Source organism: Xyrauchen texanus, chromosome 37 (genome assembly GCF_025860055.1).
Source record: "Xyrauchen texanus isolate HMW12.3.18 chromosome 37, RBS_HiC_50CHRs, whole genome shotgun sequence".
Taxonomy (NCBI): Eukaryota; Metazoa; Chordata; class Actinopteri; order Cypriniformes; family Catostomidae; genus Xyrauchen; species Xyrauchen texanus.
Window position 1 is genome coordinate 28,506,095 of NC_068312.1, and position 19,182 is coordinate 28,525,276.

Sequence of the window (19,182 nt, forward strand, 5' to 3'; positions counted from 1 at the left end):
TTTAATTTTGAATGGAGAAATTCAAATTACAAACTAAACATCATGTTAATAAAGACTTCGGTGACGTCTTTACCAGAATGGGATGGCGTGACAGAAGAAATGAGGACAGGGACAATGAATAGAGGCACACTTGTGTAAACTGGATTGGGCCAAAACAAAAGTCTTTAATAAAAAAACACATCAGTCAATGGTGACATCCCCCTCTGCCCAACATAGGAAATGACAAGCTTAGCGAAGAACGCTTCTTCGCCACAAACAGGAACCTTTGATTGGAAACATAAGGGGACAAGGCGAAGAGGATAACCCATTCACACATCCGTCGTTCTGCTTACAGGTTGGGACGCCCTGTAATTGGCTGCTAAGGGGTGAAGATGTCTCGTTTGTTGGTGAACAATCGAAATTTGCATGCAGGACTGATTGTTCCCTTCATTAGGCATCAAACTACCTAAAAAATATTCATGCATCATATGCATTATTTGTTAAAAGTTTGAGTGGCAATATTTGTTCAGGAATTTTAGACTGACTTTGAAAGCTCAGATTGTAGCATGGAATTGTTTATCTGGAAATGTACCTTTGGTTACATGAATTCAGAATGAGTGGACTTAATTTGAAGATGATTCATTCCAAAAAACAATAGCTGAAATGAGCCTTGACATGCAACTTGAAAGCATTATTTAAGCAATATCACATGAGCAAAGGTGCTATTATCAATCAATCAATCAATCAATCAATCTATCATAATTTTATTTATGTTATAAATATTAATGTAAATTATATATGATTTAATATATATTTAATATTAACTCTATATTGCCTTCATCACAAATTTGAAAATTAGAAATATAACAATTTATAATTTAAATTTATGTAATGTACTATATATTGAATGCAGAAAAATTAATGTCTTCCAGTTGAAATCTTTGTACTCTCAGCTATTTGTCAAATGTAATGGAGGTTTAATGTTTTTGCCACAGCATGCTATAACAGGCCTCTTTTGCAATAGCTGGAGGGGGAGTGTTTGTTTGACATCGGCCCACAACATCTGGCCACAGGGGTATAACGCTGCACAGCTTATTAACAATGGTACACGCTCACATGTGTTTCCGCTTACAACTGCAAGCAAGAAGAACGTATCAGTCAGCTTTTGTTAAGTCCAATGCAACAATGAGGCCATTCTGCTTATAATTACCCACTTTAATGAGGAATGCACTCTTCACCATGTAGATGCTGAAATGTGGTCAGAATCGATCTTTTGTTGGGGAAATGATTTTCAAAGACAAACCTAAGTAGAACCAACTGCACCAAGCCGTGAAAAAGACACAATTGACCATGAAAAATATCCACTAGATACGTGTTTCTCAAGGTCGATGACAAAGCCTGCTTTGACAAAAGAGCTAATTGCACCCTGATGTGCTGATTTGTATAGATTACATTTTAATCTTACATTTAATATTACATTGAGATGTTCTGTCATTCTTACCTTCCTACGCACCTGCTGGTCTTTGACAGAGTGGATCTTCACGTGTTTGCGAAGGGAACTTGGATCTGTGTAGCGTTTAGTGCAGCCTGGGATTTGACACGCATATGGTTTCTGAAACAGGAAATGCACAATGTGTCTAGGAATCATAATTATATCCAGTTCAACCACAAAGAGGACATTAAAAAAAACAGTGTCACAAAATGTATCATTGAATGTAGCAATTATAATTTAGGTGTTAAAATCATTTTAAGCAATAAGTAATTAAAGGAAAAACATTTTAGAAACAGATACGGAAACCAAAAATGAATGACAATGTAGACATGGGTAATTTTGAACTTCAAAAACAGATGTTTTATTTTGAAAAATAAATGTCTATGTTCAAGTCAAATGATTTAAAGGTGAAGTGTGTGATTTAAAGTTAAAACACTTTCTTTTAAACCAGCTTAATGTACAGAGACAACTACACGTGAGCTCTTAAAGCCCGGGTATACTTTGTTTTTGTGCGTTTCAGATCGCCTTGCAATTGGTCAACCGCATTGTTTTTCAAAGTATGCTCTTCTGACCGCGAGCAAATATGAATGCGTTCGATGCATACCCACTACATTGGTTTTGCGACAAACTTTTAGTACATTCAATTGCAGGCGCGTGCACTGACGGTGCTCATAGATGAGGACTGTGTGCCCTGTTGAGAGAATCGGGCTGTGCGAGGTCAGTCTGCGCAGACTGTGCTGATGGCGAAATTTGCATCATGCAAATTGTGTACAGAGGAGGAACGGTTCATTTAGAACTAAATTTTGCCAAAAAGGTGGTGTTTTTGAGTTCGTTCCAGTGGTTCGTAACAGCTCATCTGGGTGAACTTTCAGGAAAACTTCCTACCGGATGCAAAACACATTCTTACTTCCATTGGTCCACGTCATCGTTAGGTGTGACCTGGAGTTCGACTTACTTTGAAGCAGACAGTTTATTACCATTCAGTCAGTTAAGATCAATATAACCACTCTGGCATACAGAGTTATCAGCAAGATGTAGCAAACTTATATAGGTCTGTAAGATTGTTCATGTAGAGACATTTTCCCCAAAAATTATTTTATTGTTTAACTGGTCAACAAAAGATATCAAATCTACTCAAACACTCTTAAGGACCCATTCACTCATGTGCCAAGTGCAGCCAAAAACCCTTCACACATCTGCCAACAGCAAGATTTGCCTATCATTATTCTTTTGTCTGTATTCTGCTCATTAACACTATTTTACACACCCATATTTTCAGTAATATCAGTGACATTATTATACAGTATATCAGCACATATTATGGCAGAATTATGCATGTTAGTGCATTAGTGCCATGAAAGAACAAGGTGAACATTACAAATGACATATTATCTACTGCATATATTTTTACTTTAAATCAACATCCAACAGCTTATATTTCTGATCTTGCATGAATTGATAACACATTTTAATGTCATATTTGTTTATGTTTTACATGTAGTCTTGAGCAACCTCATATTTAAAATGTACCTCTAAACGTTTCCCCTAGTTTTGTGGCCGGTGTCTGAAAGTTCGCAAACAGTTTGTCGTTGCTCAGCTGTTTCAAACTCGGCTCGGAGCGAAGAACGGAGAAACAACTCGCCATGAGTGTGCTGGGGCCTTGAGATTGATTTCTCCGAAACTGAGACTCTGTGGCGATACAGTATAAAAAAAATGTCCGGTTTGTTTGAGGATCCCGACCAGCAACATTGGCTCAAACAATGGTGTTGGGTTGGGGATTTCTGTTTGGATGACCAATGGTGTTTGTTAACCTGTTTGTCATTGCTTTAGCAATTCCGCTTGGTTTTTCTTGTGCTGAAGAAATTATACACTTCACTTTTAAATACCAAAATAAATATATTACTAAATAAAACAACAAACAAAAATGGAATCAGACAGCAACAAGGCTTAATTAAAATTAAACATTTTAAATTGATTGTCAATAGAAATCTGAGAGTTTATATAGTTTTAGTGAAAGAGGAAAAACAGTACCCTACCTTTCAGCTGAGAACACAGGAAGAGAAAAGAAGAATAGAGATTTTCCAGTAAATATCACACAAGCATACATATAATCATTTATACTGGTTTGCAAGAAAATATATATATATATATTAAGTGCATTAATTTAGTTCTATAAATAAATAGCCTAAAAATAGTGCCTACATAAGAATTTCCTCACAAATTAAAAAATGTAGTAAAAAAAAATTCAAATAAATAAGTGGATGAGTTGGAGCAGATAGTAAAGGAAACAGCCAACAAGTGTCCTGCATTCATGATATCTATTTCAATGCTGTTTAAAAAGCATCCCAAGTGGCACATCATGAAGTTGGTTAAGAGAAGGCAAAGGGTGCATCAAAAATAAAAGATATGTTTAATTTGTTTAACATTTTTAGTCACTACATAATTCCCATACATCCATATCCATTTCCCAAAAATCCATGTAATATTTTTGATTAGTGGTCAAGCGCCAATATATCACCCCATATTTATTATTTTAAAATTCTCTGCATCGCCTGATACATTTTCCCGTTTGGCAGATTAATTTCTCAAGCTACAACAGTGCTGAAAATTGTCCATTTTCATGTGAAGGAGCCATCTGAGTCATGTAAATGACCAATAACAATTTGTTTGTTTTTATATACAATTGTGTTCCCACAATAATAGACAGCGTGCAACAGCGTGTCATTTAAACAGTACCCAGATGCGCATTATGTTTAAAGTCCCTCTCTCTACTCAGCAGCTCTCTGTAACTTTTAACTGACTTGTCTATTGACAAAAAGGCAAATAGTACTAGAATTTATATCATACACCAGCTCCAAATATTTTGATTTAATATCTTTCAAAGATTTAATTTATAAACTTTAGAAAACTTGTGCACATCCAGTGATTTCTTGATGTAAAGCATGCATTTTCTCTGCCTGAATCAAAACTGTGTACCTCTGATTTACAAATGTTATGATGGTCAGTCCATGACAAAAGCAGGCTGTGATCCCAGCAGTGTACACTGGAAGCAGGCAGGAGATCCACACAAGAGAGCAACCTTATATTAAAGTGCACTACATCTAATTGGTCCCTCATGTCAAAGTCACTGCGCACTGTACAATAAGTTTGATCTGTCTTTTTGTTAGAACATGCGATTGCACACATTCCATCTGTGGTTACTGGATTACTGTGTAATACAAAAAACAATTGAAATGTTATTTACATGCCATTATATATATATATATATATATATATATATGTATATATGGCAGGCGCGTGCACTGACGGTGCTCACAGATGAGGACTGTGTGCCCTGTTGAGAGAATCGGGGCTGTGCGAGGTCAGTCTGCGCAGACTGTGCTGATGGCGAAATTTGCATCATGCAAATTGTGTACAGAGGAGGAACGGTTCATTTAGAACTAAATTTTGCCAAAAAGAAGGTGTTTTTGAGTTCGTTCCAGTGGTTCGTAACAGCTCATCTGGATGAACTTTCAGGAAAACTTCCTATCGGATGCAAAACACATTCTTACTTCCATTGGTCCACGTCATCGATTGACAGCCCTAATATATATATATATATATATATACACAAAATATTCAGATAATCAAAATGTATTACATTCTTGTGGCAGAAGATTTCATCATTGATAAAACAATATAAAAAGCGGCTTTAGAATACAATGTATTGTTTACTACCATATTATTGATCATAAGTCAATCATTGGCATACAGTTCACAGCAATCCATTACACAAATTAATTTGTCAATCAGTTGGAGATTTATTATGAGGGCTTGTTTAAGGGCCTGTCAATGTACACCCGCGTCAGACATGCTTGTGTAGCGTCTCGGGTGCATTGCATCATAAACATACAATTTTGTCAAGTTAAATACAGTTTAATACTTAGAACACATCTTGAGATCCCTTAGTTCAAATTTGCGCTCCATCAAGTGTTTTGAACACAAGAACCTAACGTGTTTTCTTCACTGTATAAACTGCGCGTTGCCACATAGCTGAAATTTTAATTACTGCCCTCTGGAGTAAACAGGTGGTACTACAAGCTTGCATTTCTCAGGAATCTTCCTTATTACGGTCCGGGGCAAATTGATTTAAAATTTAATCGCACTGAATTAACTTGTTAAATCGACAGACCTAATATATATATAGCCTATATATATATATATATATATATATATATATATATATATATATATATATATTTTAGGTCTGTCGATTTATATATATATACATACACATATACACACACACGTGATGGTTTGGTTGATCAGACTAGTATTGACTTCAATCTTTCTAAAGTGTAGAAAACAGTAATAACAAAGAATTAGTAGATTTATCCAAACTTTTGACTAGTGGTGTATATCAGTGTAACTTGTGATTCTCTCTGGTAAACTTTACACTCAGTCCAGAACATGCAGAGGTAATTTTCTCCCATGCATTTTACATTTCTCAGGCAGTCATTAAAGTGAAAGTGGATAGGCTTCCTTTATTAGCTCTCCTTTCCTACCTTTCCTCGTTTTCTAAATAACGCTGTTCTGCTCACAGGGCACCTAGTCTCTATGCATTTATTTGTTTTCACTGTGCAGTGCCATATAATCCCCCTGCCGTCTAAACGTACTGAAAACAGAAAAAGAGAAAGTGAAGAGCGGAAAAAAAAAATAAAAAGGCTCTGTCAAGAATAAATATCATTACAGTCCGAGTGATTTTTTCTATTTATATGAGGAGTGTGGGGAGGCTGTGGCAGGGCACATAGGCGTGCTAATGTGCAGCACTGGGCATCTGGAGTCTTAGGGATAATTGGACGTGGCAGTGTGGCAGTAGCGCAGCGCAGTAGCTGTACTGTGATGTGATGTAGCCCAGGGTTTTGCCAGAACCAAAGAGTGAGGAATGACTAAATCAAGCTTTCCTTCACCTTTATTTTTCCTCACATTGTGGGAATGGGACACAACCAAGACATGTCTACCTCCCTTTCTTTTTCTTTTCTACCCCTCTCTCTCCTCTGCCGTGTGTCGTTGCTATCACAAACGAAGCACAGTGTTAAATTACGTGTGATATAACAGGGTTTCCCCCTCATCATCCCATAGAGAGATGTTTATTGCGACCTTCCATGAGTTTTTTCAAAGACTGAGTCAAATAAAGGTACCAAACATAACATTTTGGGTCTGATTGTAATGTCCATATGAACTAAGAGGTTAAGATTTTCCTGTGAACTTTAAATAAAAACTATAGGCTCTTCACCTACGGATTACTCATGTCCAGGCCCACCCAGAATCTGGGCTCTGCAAAAAGCTCCACAGATTTCACCAGTACTGCTATATGCGTGATTCATAAAGATCATATCCACACTAATCCGTTTTGGTTGATAACACACGATTTTACTTCATTTACGCCTCTTATCCAGACTTGAATTGCGCTTATGTTGTTGTCATGATGAGGAGGAGGCATGGGGAAAGGGCGAGTAGGAGACACAGAGAAATAGAGAGAGGAGAGAGAGAGAAAAAAACTTGCTCGCCGGTCCCTGGACACTCTGTTGCCCGGTCCACCACCGCTCCTTTGCCCTCTGGCGGATGACAGCTCGCTCCTCCCCCCGGCGGACAGCAGTGAGCCCTCCAACCCCTGGTGGATGGAATCTCTCTCCCCTTCTTGGTGGGTGGCAGTGGTTCCTCCGGCTCTCGACGGCCGGCAGCGACCCCTCCGTCCCCAGGCAGACGGCCGCGCTGCTGCCCTGGTGGATGGCAGCGGCGAGGACTCCGTGGCAGCACATCCCTCCTCCTCCTGGGTTTCGGCACCACTGTAACAGTTAAGGGATGGGCAAGGAGGAGGCGGGAACCGGCTGAACAGTCAACATAAAGTTTAATGAGAAATTCAACAAAACGCACATACAGCGCGGCTACGTGTGACTCTCTCTCTCCCGCTTCTCCGGCTCCCCTTTAGCTCGCTCTCCCACTGATCACCTGATTCAGCGCCGGCCGTGCACCTTCACAGCCCGGCCACGCCCTCCTCCTCGTCACAGTTGTCTATTACCATGTACTTTGAAAAACCATGACGTTAGATTACAGAAAACGGAGTTCTTAACCGAAAACGTATTAGTGGGAACGTGGCTAAAGATAAAGTTAAACAAATTTTACCATGCTTAATGGAGCTGTAAGTGATTTTAGACATTCTGGAACTTCCACCTGACCAGAGGTTGAAATAGCCAAGCCCCCACTTTCCAAACCCCGCACTCCAAAGACATGCGCAAACACAGACACAATAGAGACCATTGTGTTGGAGCAGATAGAGGGTGCATCTGAGCATATTGCCATCCGACACTGTGCGTTTTGTTGGAGCAAGACATCATACCGGCATTTATACGAGCATATATGCACTGCACTGTGAACGCACATAATGAATGACAGACAGAAAGTCTTCTGATTGGCTAAACAAAGGATCTGACCATGGCCCCTGGACATCTTTTACCCCGCTGTTTATGAAGCCTAGGGCTGTAACAGTGACGGACTTCAGTGATATCTGACAGGTTATTGGAATGTTTTCTGTATGTTTTTTGATAAAAATAAATAAATAATAAATTAAATCACTTACAGCACCTTTAAATAAATTCCACAGAATTCTTCAAAAAATTATTTAATGTTTGAAAATACAGAAAGATCTGTCTGGGCCTACTCATGACTAATATCTGGCTTCAGGATGCTGTAAAAACCTATTGTTTTTGTCAAGAAAATACAAAAAACAGTTTTCTTGACTATTTCTGAATCACTTTCAGGTTTCAACTATGGCATACAAATTAGAAATGGCTGTTTTTGTGTACTCACAGTGTCCAGGTGTGTGCGCTGATGCTTTGCTCTGTCGCTGGAGTTGCTGAATGCTTTCTGACAGCCTGGGTGCTGGCACAGGTAAGGCTTCTCTCCTGTGTGACTACGCAAGTGAATCTTCAGATTCTCCAGTCGTGAGAAAGCTTTGTTACAACCTTCGAACTGAGGGAGAGAGAGAGAGAAGGGTCATGAGTAAACTAATATATATATATATATATATGCATGCAAATGTTTTACAGAAATGAAATAATTTTTCGAGATGAGCCCTTGATATGATACAACGGCCTCAAAATGTATTTGGACACTTAAAAATATATGAATGTCATTGCATTAGATAACTGGCATTTATTTTCAAAGAACGATATTACAGCACACTTTTCAAACAAAACATTTCACATAAGAAGTTTGTTAGTTTTTAATTAAACAACAGTTATAAAATGATAACTGTTCAAAATTAAGACAAAAAGTATTTGGACACTTTCTGGTTGTCAACCGTTAGTGGAACATGTTCTTAGTTCTGTAGTTATTCTGCTTGGATACCTGTGTGAACTTGAGGAAATTACTTCATACATACGCTAAAATGACTTTGGGACCAGTTAACAAAGTAATTGCAAAAATTGCTCAGAAAAGTAGAGAAAATATATTCAAGCAGAATTTTTATTTTTATTTTGCAAAAGCCACTTGGTGTTATTATGTGCTATGCAATGCAATGATGATGTAATGACTTTCTTAAATGTTTATGTGTGTACTTAAGTGTTCAAATACTTTATTATACTTTTAGTTGAATTAATGTTTCAGACATACAACATTTGAATCAGAAGATAGATATAGCACTTCAGATTCATAGGAACATCAAATAGAATCCCTTAAATGAATAGACCAAAGATGGCTGAAAGCTACGCCCCACCCCTTCCAATTACGCCTGCTCTTAAAGTCATCCCCAGACAGTGCTGCGCAATTTCTCTCCAGAGCATCAGGGTAAGAGGCATGGCAATGCACATTATATGCTCTCTTGTGTTTTAATGGTCTCATCAAATTATACACCTTATACAACCTTATCTCTTAGCTCCACCTCCAAATGCTAACAAACAATCAGTGGTCTCTGATGGGCCAAGGTGGCAGCTCTTAGAGGTGTCAGAAAGCGTGAAACCTGACATGGCAGCTTTGTCCACTGACCTCTAACTGAGGCCCCTGGTTCTATTGCAGCTCTGGTTTCACTGAAGGAAAGAGCCTTCCATTTTCTAATGGGCCCTCAGAACATCATTCGGGCTCTGGCCTCCTTCAATCACTCGCAAAGGGCTTGCTATTGAGGCCACGCTATTTAATACGGGGTGAAACCTTAGACTGCCATGGTCAGGATGGATTGAGTGACCTGGATTATACAGTGTGTGTATCTTTGTGCAAACAAAATTCTAGTTATATGGCACATTAAACGAAAAAGGAATGTGCAAACAAAACATCGGGCAGCTGAATTACATACTGTATTTACCATCACACAAATAATATATGTAGATAACAACACAAAACTGGATTTCCATTTGCAAAAGTAAATAACAGGTCTTGCATGGGAGCAAAGGTATATCATTAAAGTTTAGGTAAGAATAGGTTTTAGGCTTTGGTTTAATGTAAACGAAATTTTGCATCAGAGCTGCTTTGCCGGTTGTCATGACGTTCAGTGCATTTTCTTTTCTGTTGGTTATGCAGGAGATTCAACACGCAACATGACACCTTCTTTGCAGTGTATGGGGTCATTCACACTAAACATGTTTCTTATATTCATCAATGCTTTTTTCTATGCTGCTCTTTTTCTATGGGCTGGATGGACGTGTTTGGCCATTGGTCTGTGTCTTACTGTTTTTTCAATGTCTTGCACAAAGGTGCTGTGTTAAGTAAAAAAAAATAAATAAATAAATAAAAAAAACTTTGCATCTCTAAAAACTAGTATTCTCTTTTTTATTTTTTTTATTTATCTAGCTTATTTTAGTATAAGGCAAACATATTAACAATTTAAGTCAAAGGGAGATTATAAATCTATAACTTACTTTTTTTTTTAAAGTATAAAGCTTATAAAAACTCTAATAGATTGTTAAAAAATAGAAAAGTTTGCAAACTGATCTCACTGTGAATTCAACAACAGTAGGTCAAAAGTTCTTGAGCTGAACTCAATCTGTGCTTACAAAAATTCAAACCACTGCCCCGTGTGTCTGAAGCAGGACGTTTGTTTGATATGATGGGCATGTGTAAGCTCCAGTTTCCAGGTGAATCATCCACAGAAGGGCAGCAAAAGCGAGGTGTAAAGCTGGTTGGTTTTAGTTGTAAATTATATAATACAGTGAAGAGGAGTGTATGTTTTGTTTACCCCCAAACCCTCATGATCGTCTTGATAATGTGAACGCGATTACTTCCAGTTTAATGCAGGATGAGAATGCAGGTCTATGAAGCTGCTGACATGCAAAATGCTATCAGTCGTGCCACAGGAAAAGGCAAACATGTTTGAATTGATGCAAAGATGAGATGGTGCTTGTCAGTAACTCATTAGAAATGGGTCGATGCCGGTGTACAGAAACATTCAGTAGCAACACGTCGCCCTCCTATGTGATCATGTTGACGTTTGAATGAGTGTGCATGTTAAGCGGTTAAAGCAGGGTTATAATAATTTTGGATTTTTAATTTAGATTTTATTTTATATATATAAAAAAATCATTTCAATTCTGTTTAGTTTTCGTTAGTTTTCACACTTTGTCTGTTCAATTCCTCAGTGTTTTCTACTTTCAGTTTATTTACTTTTTATTTTAGTTTTAGTATTTTATGGTTGTCAAAACTAAAGTATTTACTGGTATCATTAAAAATGTCTAACGTCATTAAATTTTTCAGAGCAGACTTGTGATAACTTCTGTAACCTCTTAGACACTAAAACGTACAATATAAATATAAAACGTAAAACCTTTAAAATATATTTGAGTACACGAATTGATTATAAATATATTTGTAATTTTGTACTTTTTTTTTATATATATTTTAGATCCCTTAACCCTACCCAAACCTCTAAACATAACCACATTTCAACCATATAAAAACATGTAACAAGTATATTAATGTAGAGTATTAATATACAATATATCAATTTTACAGCCACTACTCCTAAACCTAACCATAACCAAAATGTATTCAGAGAAATGGTCAAATTCAGTACAAAAGTAGTCCAAAGGGTGATGCGCTGCAACCGATGTGCTCACTGATGGCATACAATAGCATTGCGTAAGATGGAGAGTAGAATTTAGATTATTAATCACTGTAAATCTTCTCCTGATGCACTCCGTAAAGGCACTGCCATATCTCATTCAAACATATACATCGCAGAATACGGCATGTTGCAAATGGTCATGAGACCGTCACTTGAGAGCCAATGAGCATTCGACATCACTGGCATAAAACCGTTGGTTGTAATTCTTGAGGTGGCAATTTTTAATTTAGAAAATTAAACAAATGCACGTTGATGGTTACAGCGGGCAGGACGACGCTGCGGAAGATGTAGATGGAGATCGTTGAATTAAAGGTTTGAATTTAGGTCTGTTCTTCACAGAAAGCAGTCGGAAGACTTGGATTATAGCTAACAAATGTATGGATTAATTAAATGTTTTTGCCATATTCTGAAAACTCCTTTTGTGTCCCATGGCAAACAAAGATAAAATGAAATGCTTTATAAATGATTAAACGATTACAGAGTTTTTATTCATTTTAACATTTTAAATTTTGGTGTTGGTTAAAGTGATATAATCCTTATATACATTGTATAGGGCTGCAGAAACCACACACAACTGAATGAAACCATTAAAATTTCATAATATAAAGTCAACTGCATTAAATAAATGTGATGGCATTTAACTAATCTCATTGACTATAAATTAAATGTAATTAACTGATTAATTCCATTAATTATTCGATACATACAAACAGTATATGTAAACATTTGTACATTTCTATAGGTGTTGATATGTAAAATGATGATGTTTAATTGCTGTCAATAAGTTAATATTGTATGTTTCAGTGTCTATGCAAACGTAAGAGAATGTACGTTTGCTAGAGCCAAACTTTGCGTAAGAACACATATGAATACTCATGAGATAACACTGGAATGAAACAATGGCTGAAGCATGCTTGCTCTGACCTTCTGACAGTGTCTCACAAAACCATTACGGAACATCAGACCCCACAATGTCTGTCAACTTGCGACTGTTATTCCACAGCTTGAAAACATCTCAGAATGTACCCACAACACAGAAGTTAATAAAATCGCCCCAAACCAGACAGGACATTCTCGCATATCACACCCGAGATATATGGCCCGTGCTTGCTCCTAAAATACGTCTTGAAAATCTGAGTTTTCAAAACAAACACTGTGATTATGTATGTTCCAAAATGTGTGTATTTATGTATAGGGGAAATAATCATTCTTTCACTGCTTTCTTAAACGTAATACAAATTTCAGGCTAAATTTAATTTATGGGTCCACAGAGAGAAGCTTGCTAATCATGTAAAGCCCGCCTTTAGTGCATGGACCGGCTGCCAATGGAGCGAAGTACATAGCATTTTGGGATACCTTACAAATACAGCATTGCATTCTGGGATGCCATACAAACACAGGAATCTGCCAGAGTTTAATCCACATGACAGGGAGGAATTTTGCTCTCTTATATCTTGGCTTCTCACCATTTTGCCCTGTTTTTGGTGTTTTATTTTTCTCCACTTTAAAATCATAACATTCTGAAATCAGCTCTTTTTAATAATATTGTTAAAATATGTCTCCATTTGCCAAGCACAGAACATGACTTTCCAAATAAGTATACCCTAACCCTTAAACATGAAGGGATAATGCACCCAAAAAATACAATTCTGTCACTATATACACCTAACTAGAGTGTTGCAACCCGACCAGAACGCTTCTTGAACCTAGCCTGAATGCTTAAAAAACTGACTTGAACTTGGTCCGAAACCCGACGGGACTTTACAAACCATTGGGTTTCGGACCAGATTCAGGTCAGTTTTTCCAAGTATGACTGCGGGTTGGGTTCAAGTTTGAAATTAATAAAAAGAAAATACCCAATATAACTTGTTTCATGCACAGACTTTCGCTCACAAACATGTGTGAACAGATGAGATAGGAGCAGGACTACCACATTTATACCATGTCAAGTTAAAGGGATAGTTCACCCAAAAATGTAAATTCTCTCATCATTTACTCACCCTCACCCTCATGTCACCCTAGATATGTACAGTATGACTTAATTTCATCTGCAGAACACAAACAAGATTTTTCAAAGAATATCTCAGCTCTGTAGGTCAATTCAATGCAAGTAAATGGTAATCAGCACTCTAAAACTCCAAAAAGCACAGACAGTCATAGTAAAAGTAATCCATAAGACTCCAGTGGTTAAATTAATGCACACGGCGAGTATGACCAAGTACACGCAGCCTGTCACGTGATGTTAGTGTACTGGCATATTCAAATGAAAGCAAAACCAATTAAGCTTGTGAACAACGTTCTGTTGTAAATAAACCGAGCTGCACATCCAGTTGTCTCGTGTCAGTTCTCGCATGAACATGCCTTTATGCTTACGCCACCAGAGAGGCTGCGTGTACTCGGTTCTCTCATGAAAGCGCATTGGAGGGCGACCATAAGTGTCAGATAGCGGGACAAACAATCAGGTTTCCCGTGGAAATGCAGATTCTGCATGCCAGCGGCACCTGAAACACATGAAGGAAAACGTCAACATAATTAGACCAAAACAAACCGAACATGAAGCAGGAGTGTCCAGATCCCGACACATACCAAAACAAAACCAGACAGGAAGTCAGGATCCAGACACCATACTCCTGATAAGAACAAGACCGATCGAAAAGTGCATGGCGGTAATTCACAACCGGCCCTGTGCGTTCACACAAAGAACGTACACGAAACACAAGACAGGGAACGATGATGTCACGGTCCTGTCGGACAAAAACACCAACTTGACAGTGACAGGACACTACTGAAGAGCGCACGGCAGTAACTCACACCCAGACCCATGAGCTCAACACAAAGACAGGACACGAAACACAAGACAGAAATGTCACAAGAAGATGATGTCACAGTCCCGTCAGACAAAAACCCAACCAGACAAAGTGACAGGACCGTGATGAAAAGTAAACAATTATAGTGAAAATGACTTTTACTGATCTGTTTCTCACCAAAAGTGATCATATCGACATTCATTAAACCACTGGAATCATGGATATGGATTACTTTTACTATGACTGGCTGTGCTTTTTGGAGCTTTAAGTGCTGATCACCATCCACTTGTATTGTAATGACCTACAGAGCCAAGATATTCCTCTAAAAATCTTTGTTTGTGCTCTGCATTTTTGGGTGAACTATCCCTTTAAAAACACTTCGATATAAAAACTAAATCGGTTTCATTCATTGCACTTTATCTAGGTTTTTTAGCACATGTGTCAAAAATATTTAATTCTCTGAACAAGTTCAGGTTGCAAAAATGACTTCTTGTATGTTTTATACTTTTACACATGATTCCAGATTTTTCTAAACAAAGCAAAGTTTCAGCACTTCAATAAACATAAGCCAGTGTTTTATTCCCTTTTGCTCAAATGTTGCTAAGAAGCTAGCCTTGTTTACAGTTATGATAGGTGTAAAGGGATTTCGACGAGGAGGCGAGAACCAGCTTGACAATATAAATAATACTTTAATGATGAAATAAACCAAAAGACAGAAACGCACACATGACGGTCAGCTGACTGTAAACGATCTCTCTCTCTCGTCGCACCACCTTCCGCAGTCGGCCTTTATCCCTCTCGGAGGCTTAATTAGCCTGATAAGAGACCGGGTGTGTATAATCACAACCTGGCCCCGCCCACCGCCCTGTCACAATAGGTTACTGTTATAAATGTTGCCTTTGATATTTACAAATCTAATTTACAGTATATTGAATTAGAAATGATAAAGAGAGAGGGAGCAATTTTGGGATTCTGAATTAAAATCTGATTGTACCAGTTGTCGGGTCAGGTAACATGGCCATGGGTGTGGGTCAGGTCCGGACTTAATTTTATGGCCCATCCAAACCTCTAATCCCAACATCTCACCTAATGTCTACTTTTGAGTTCCACAGAAGAATGAAATTCATACAGGTTTGGAACAACATTAGGGGAAGCAAATAATCCCAGAAATTTCATTTTTTTGATAACTATCCCTTTAAGAAAGTTTTGATTCTAAACACACTAAACAGTGTATTTCCCCATTTATTCAGACATTAAAACCTTTAGCAACTAACGAGCATTAAATACATTATTACTTGTAATTAGAGGGCTAAAAAGGCAAGGGTTGCCTGCATTTTAATGAGCACCATGACTTGTTTTCTTACAGTTTAACAAGTTTTCTGTAATTCATTGTGGCATACAAATTGCTTCAGCACTCTTAGAAATGCAATACGGATTGTATCTCTCAGTTATGGGATATTTCAATGATCAGCAATTGATTCTGGTTCCTGTTGGTGAACGAGAGTTGTTATGAGGTTTACTGCTGAGCACCTGGAGTAACTATGACCTTTAAAAGAGAAACCGCCGATACGTCTTTCGGCACAGAGAACAGCGGTGCTCAGACGGAGCTACAGGCAAAAGCGAACATGTGCCATTAATCTGCCTGTTTCCAAATGCCCCCTGGCAACCACAGCAAAGAGCAGAAAAACGTAAATGGATGAAATTATATCCATATGATTCAATGGGACAGCTAAGGGGAGACCGGTTTCTCATGCACTTCATCAGGGTACAAAATTAAACACAGCTTAGCTAAAACATTCGCATTACATAGTTTACACATATCATTTCCACATCCACATCCCGCCTCTCCTTTTAGCAGCCAACATCATCTGTTGCTAATTGGAGGCCTAATTTGAAAAAAATGATCTTGTAAATTTTTCTTTCTTTTTTTTTCTTCAATTTTTTAACTTTAAGAAAAACGTTTTGCTCTCTTGGAATTGAGCTGAAATAAATTCACATTCGAATGTTCCCATGAATCTTTGTTTCCTTTACTTTTGTCTATTCCCTTTAACCTTTCAAATCTTCAGCTGACGAATGTTGTCCAGATGGGAGCGAAGAAATCGGTTGAGGTAGTCGTCATATAAATGACTAACAAAATTGCTCTGAAAATGAAACCTGTGTAGATTGTGGATGGGACCTTTACAGGAAGCAACCTATGATGACATAATCCCCCTTTATGGATTCTGACCCATCACTGTGGAAGTCTGGCATTAGGAACTTATGCTACATATAGGACTCTTGATTGAGAACATGAAGGAATCATTGGGGCTTTAAGGGAGCACTTAACCCAGTGTGGGGCATACCTTAAAGTGTTGCCAGGAGACACTGTGCACTAAAACACTTGTTGTCATCTTTTTTGACCTGACTAGTTTACAATTTGCTTGACAGGGTAAGAACAAAGATAGAAGACACAGGCAAAGGTCTTCTTTATTCAATGAAAGGTCAAAACGAGCCATGTGTGTTACTTCAACAAGTTCTCTTCCTGAAGCCCTTAACCCGTAACTCCACACTGTAAAACATTTCAGTAATTACTGAATACAGAAATAAAATGTTAATTGATTAATGAATATTAACTGTAAAATACACAGTAACATTTTAAAATATATTTTAAAAAACAATTCAGTACATTTTACAATAAGATGTTGTTAAAATTAATTTTTTTAGATGTAAAAAGTAAGATTTTCCTGTATAATTAATGGTAAAAATGTACATTGTTTATCAAGAGAGTACATGTACTTTTTACAGTAAATTATTGTTAAAATTACAAAAAAAAAAAAAAAAAACACAATCGGGTATTCCCACAATTCCCTGCGTGATCCATTACATTTAATTATATTTTATGGGAATAGTTATGTTTAATCTTACTTTTAATATCAGTTATGTACTTAAGGTTGTTCTGTATTATATGTGATGTCATTCAGTTAATATTTACTGCATTATTTAAATCTCACATGTGTTACCCTGATGGTGTTTAGTGTTTGTGTGAGTGACACTGAGCACTGTCTCTCTACGTTTATTGGTTTTTGCTCCTGGAAGAACCACTAATGATGAACTTCATGTTATTATGTGCCCTTCTGTAGTTACTACGGTGGTTAACAAATACCTTATGAAGTAAAAAGCAGATTTTTACAGTTTCAGAAGACTAATATCAAGTTTATGATTTTTTTTTATTGTAAATTCAACAATGTGTTTTTTTTTTACAGTGCCAGCGTGGTCATGTAAATTACAACCATATACATAACATTTACAGCTTGTTATATAAAGTTGTTTACATTTTTACTGAGGATTTTTGTTTTTGAGTGCAGCATGAACTTTCTTTGATCTACGTCACTCGATACATTATTCAGAATTTATAACTGTGTGGCGTCCTCACTGATACATCCTGAAAACATATTAGCCTACCTTGTAAAGTCATTTCATGACAGAAGTATAGTGCCTCCAAGCACACTTAAGCATACTCAACTCTTCTGAAATGCATGTCCGTTTTAAAATAGAGGAGAATGTTGGTGTGAAAGAATTATTTCTTATTGCTAGATTATTTTGAAACTATGTGAAGATGCTGCAGTAGTGGTGTAATATGAATGCAAGAGTTGGGATGCTGGACTTTGTTTGTTTGGGATTCAAGTTCATACTGACAATTACTGACAGTTTATGGGTGGTTCTTCAACTCCTGGCACTTTATGACCTTCATAAAGTTTTCATCACTCTCATTAATTTACTAGTAATAAAATAGTTTAATAGTAATAAAAAAGTTTATTTAATTTGTATGCTTAAAATGTCCAGAAGTGCATGTACATGCATCACAGACATGGGTTGCATTCTCTGAAAATTCTCTGTCATTTATCGATTTTTTCAAACATTGACGGATAATTTAAAATGCTGTCTGTCAAAATTTTGACAGATTAAAAATAAGGAAAACATTTTAACCTAGTGCATCAGTTTTGACTTCACTGTCTCTCTCGCACACACCCTGTTTGTCGCCTGGTATTAAGATGTATTAACAGGCGCCATCGCCATTAACACCTGAAATATGTGTCTCTTTTGACCAATTGTGTTCGGATTTTGAGGAGATGATCTATGTTAGTGACTGAATACAGTATATCAGTCATTACGTTAGTGTGAACCTGCATGATAAATGTGTTGCTTTATTATAATAAAGTGAAAAATGGTATAGTATCAGAATGACAGCGTGAAAAAAGCTCACAGTAAGATGGATAAATGTACACTCACCTAAAGGATTATTAGGAATACCTGTTCAATTTCTCATTAATGCAATTATCTAATCAACCAATCACATGGCAGTTGCTTCAATGCATTTAGGGGTGTGGTCCTGGTCAAGACAATCTCCTGAACTCCAAACTGAATGTCAGAATGGGAAAGAAAGGTGATTTAAGCAATTTTGAGCGTGGCATGGTTGTTGGTGCCAGACGGGCCGGTCTGAGTATTTCACAATCTGCTCAGTTACTGGGATTTTCACGCACAACCATTTCTAGGGTTTACAAAGAATGGTGTGAAAAGGAAAAACATCCAGTATGCGGCAGTCCTGTGGGCTGAAAATGCCTTGATGCTAGAGGTCAGAGGAGAATGGGCCGACTGATTCAAGCTGATAGAAGAGCAACTTTGCCTGAAATAACCACTCCTTACAACCGAGGTATGCAGCAAAGCATTTGTGAAGCCACAACACGCACAACCTTGAGGCGGATGGGCTACAACAGCAGAAGACCCCACCGGGTACCACTCATCTCCACTACAAATAGGAAAAAGAGGCTACA

General features: G+C 37.5%; 1 protein-coding gene across 1 annotated transcript in view; it reads right to left on the minus strand.

Moving 5' to 3' along the window:
• The window catches only part of LOC127630966 (zinc finger protein GLIS1-like), a 100,203-nt gene that overhangs the window by 26,664 nt on the left and 54,357 nt on the right, over window positions 1-19,182 (minus strand). Inside the window, exons 6-7 of the mRNA XM_052108889.1 lie at window positions 8,321-8,482; window positions 1,481-1,591 (exon numbers count right to left, since the gene is read on the minus strand). Coding sequence (XP_051964849.1) covers window positions 1,481-1,591; window positions 8,321-8,482 — 273 coding nt within the window. The remainder of the gene's footprint in view (window positions 1-1,480; window positions 1,592-8,320; window positions 8,483-19,182) is intronic.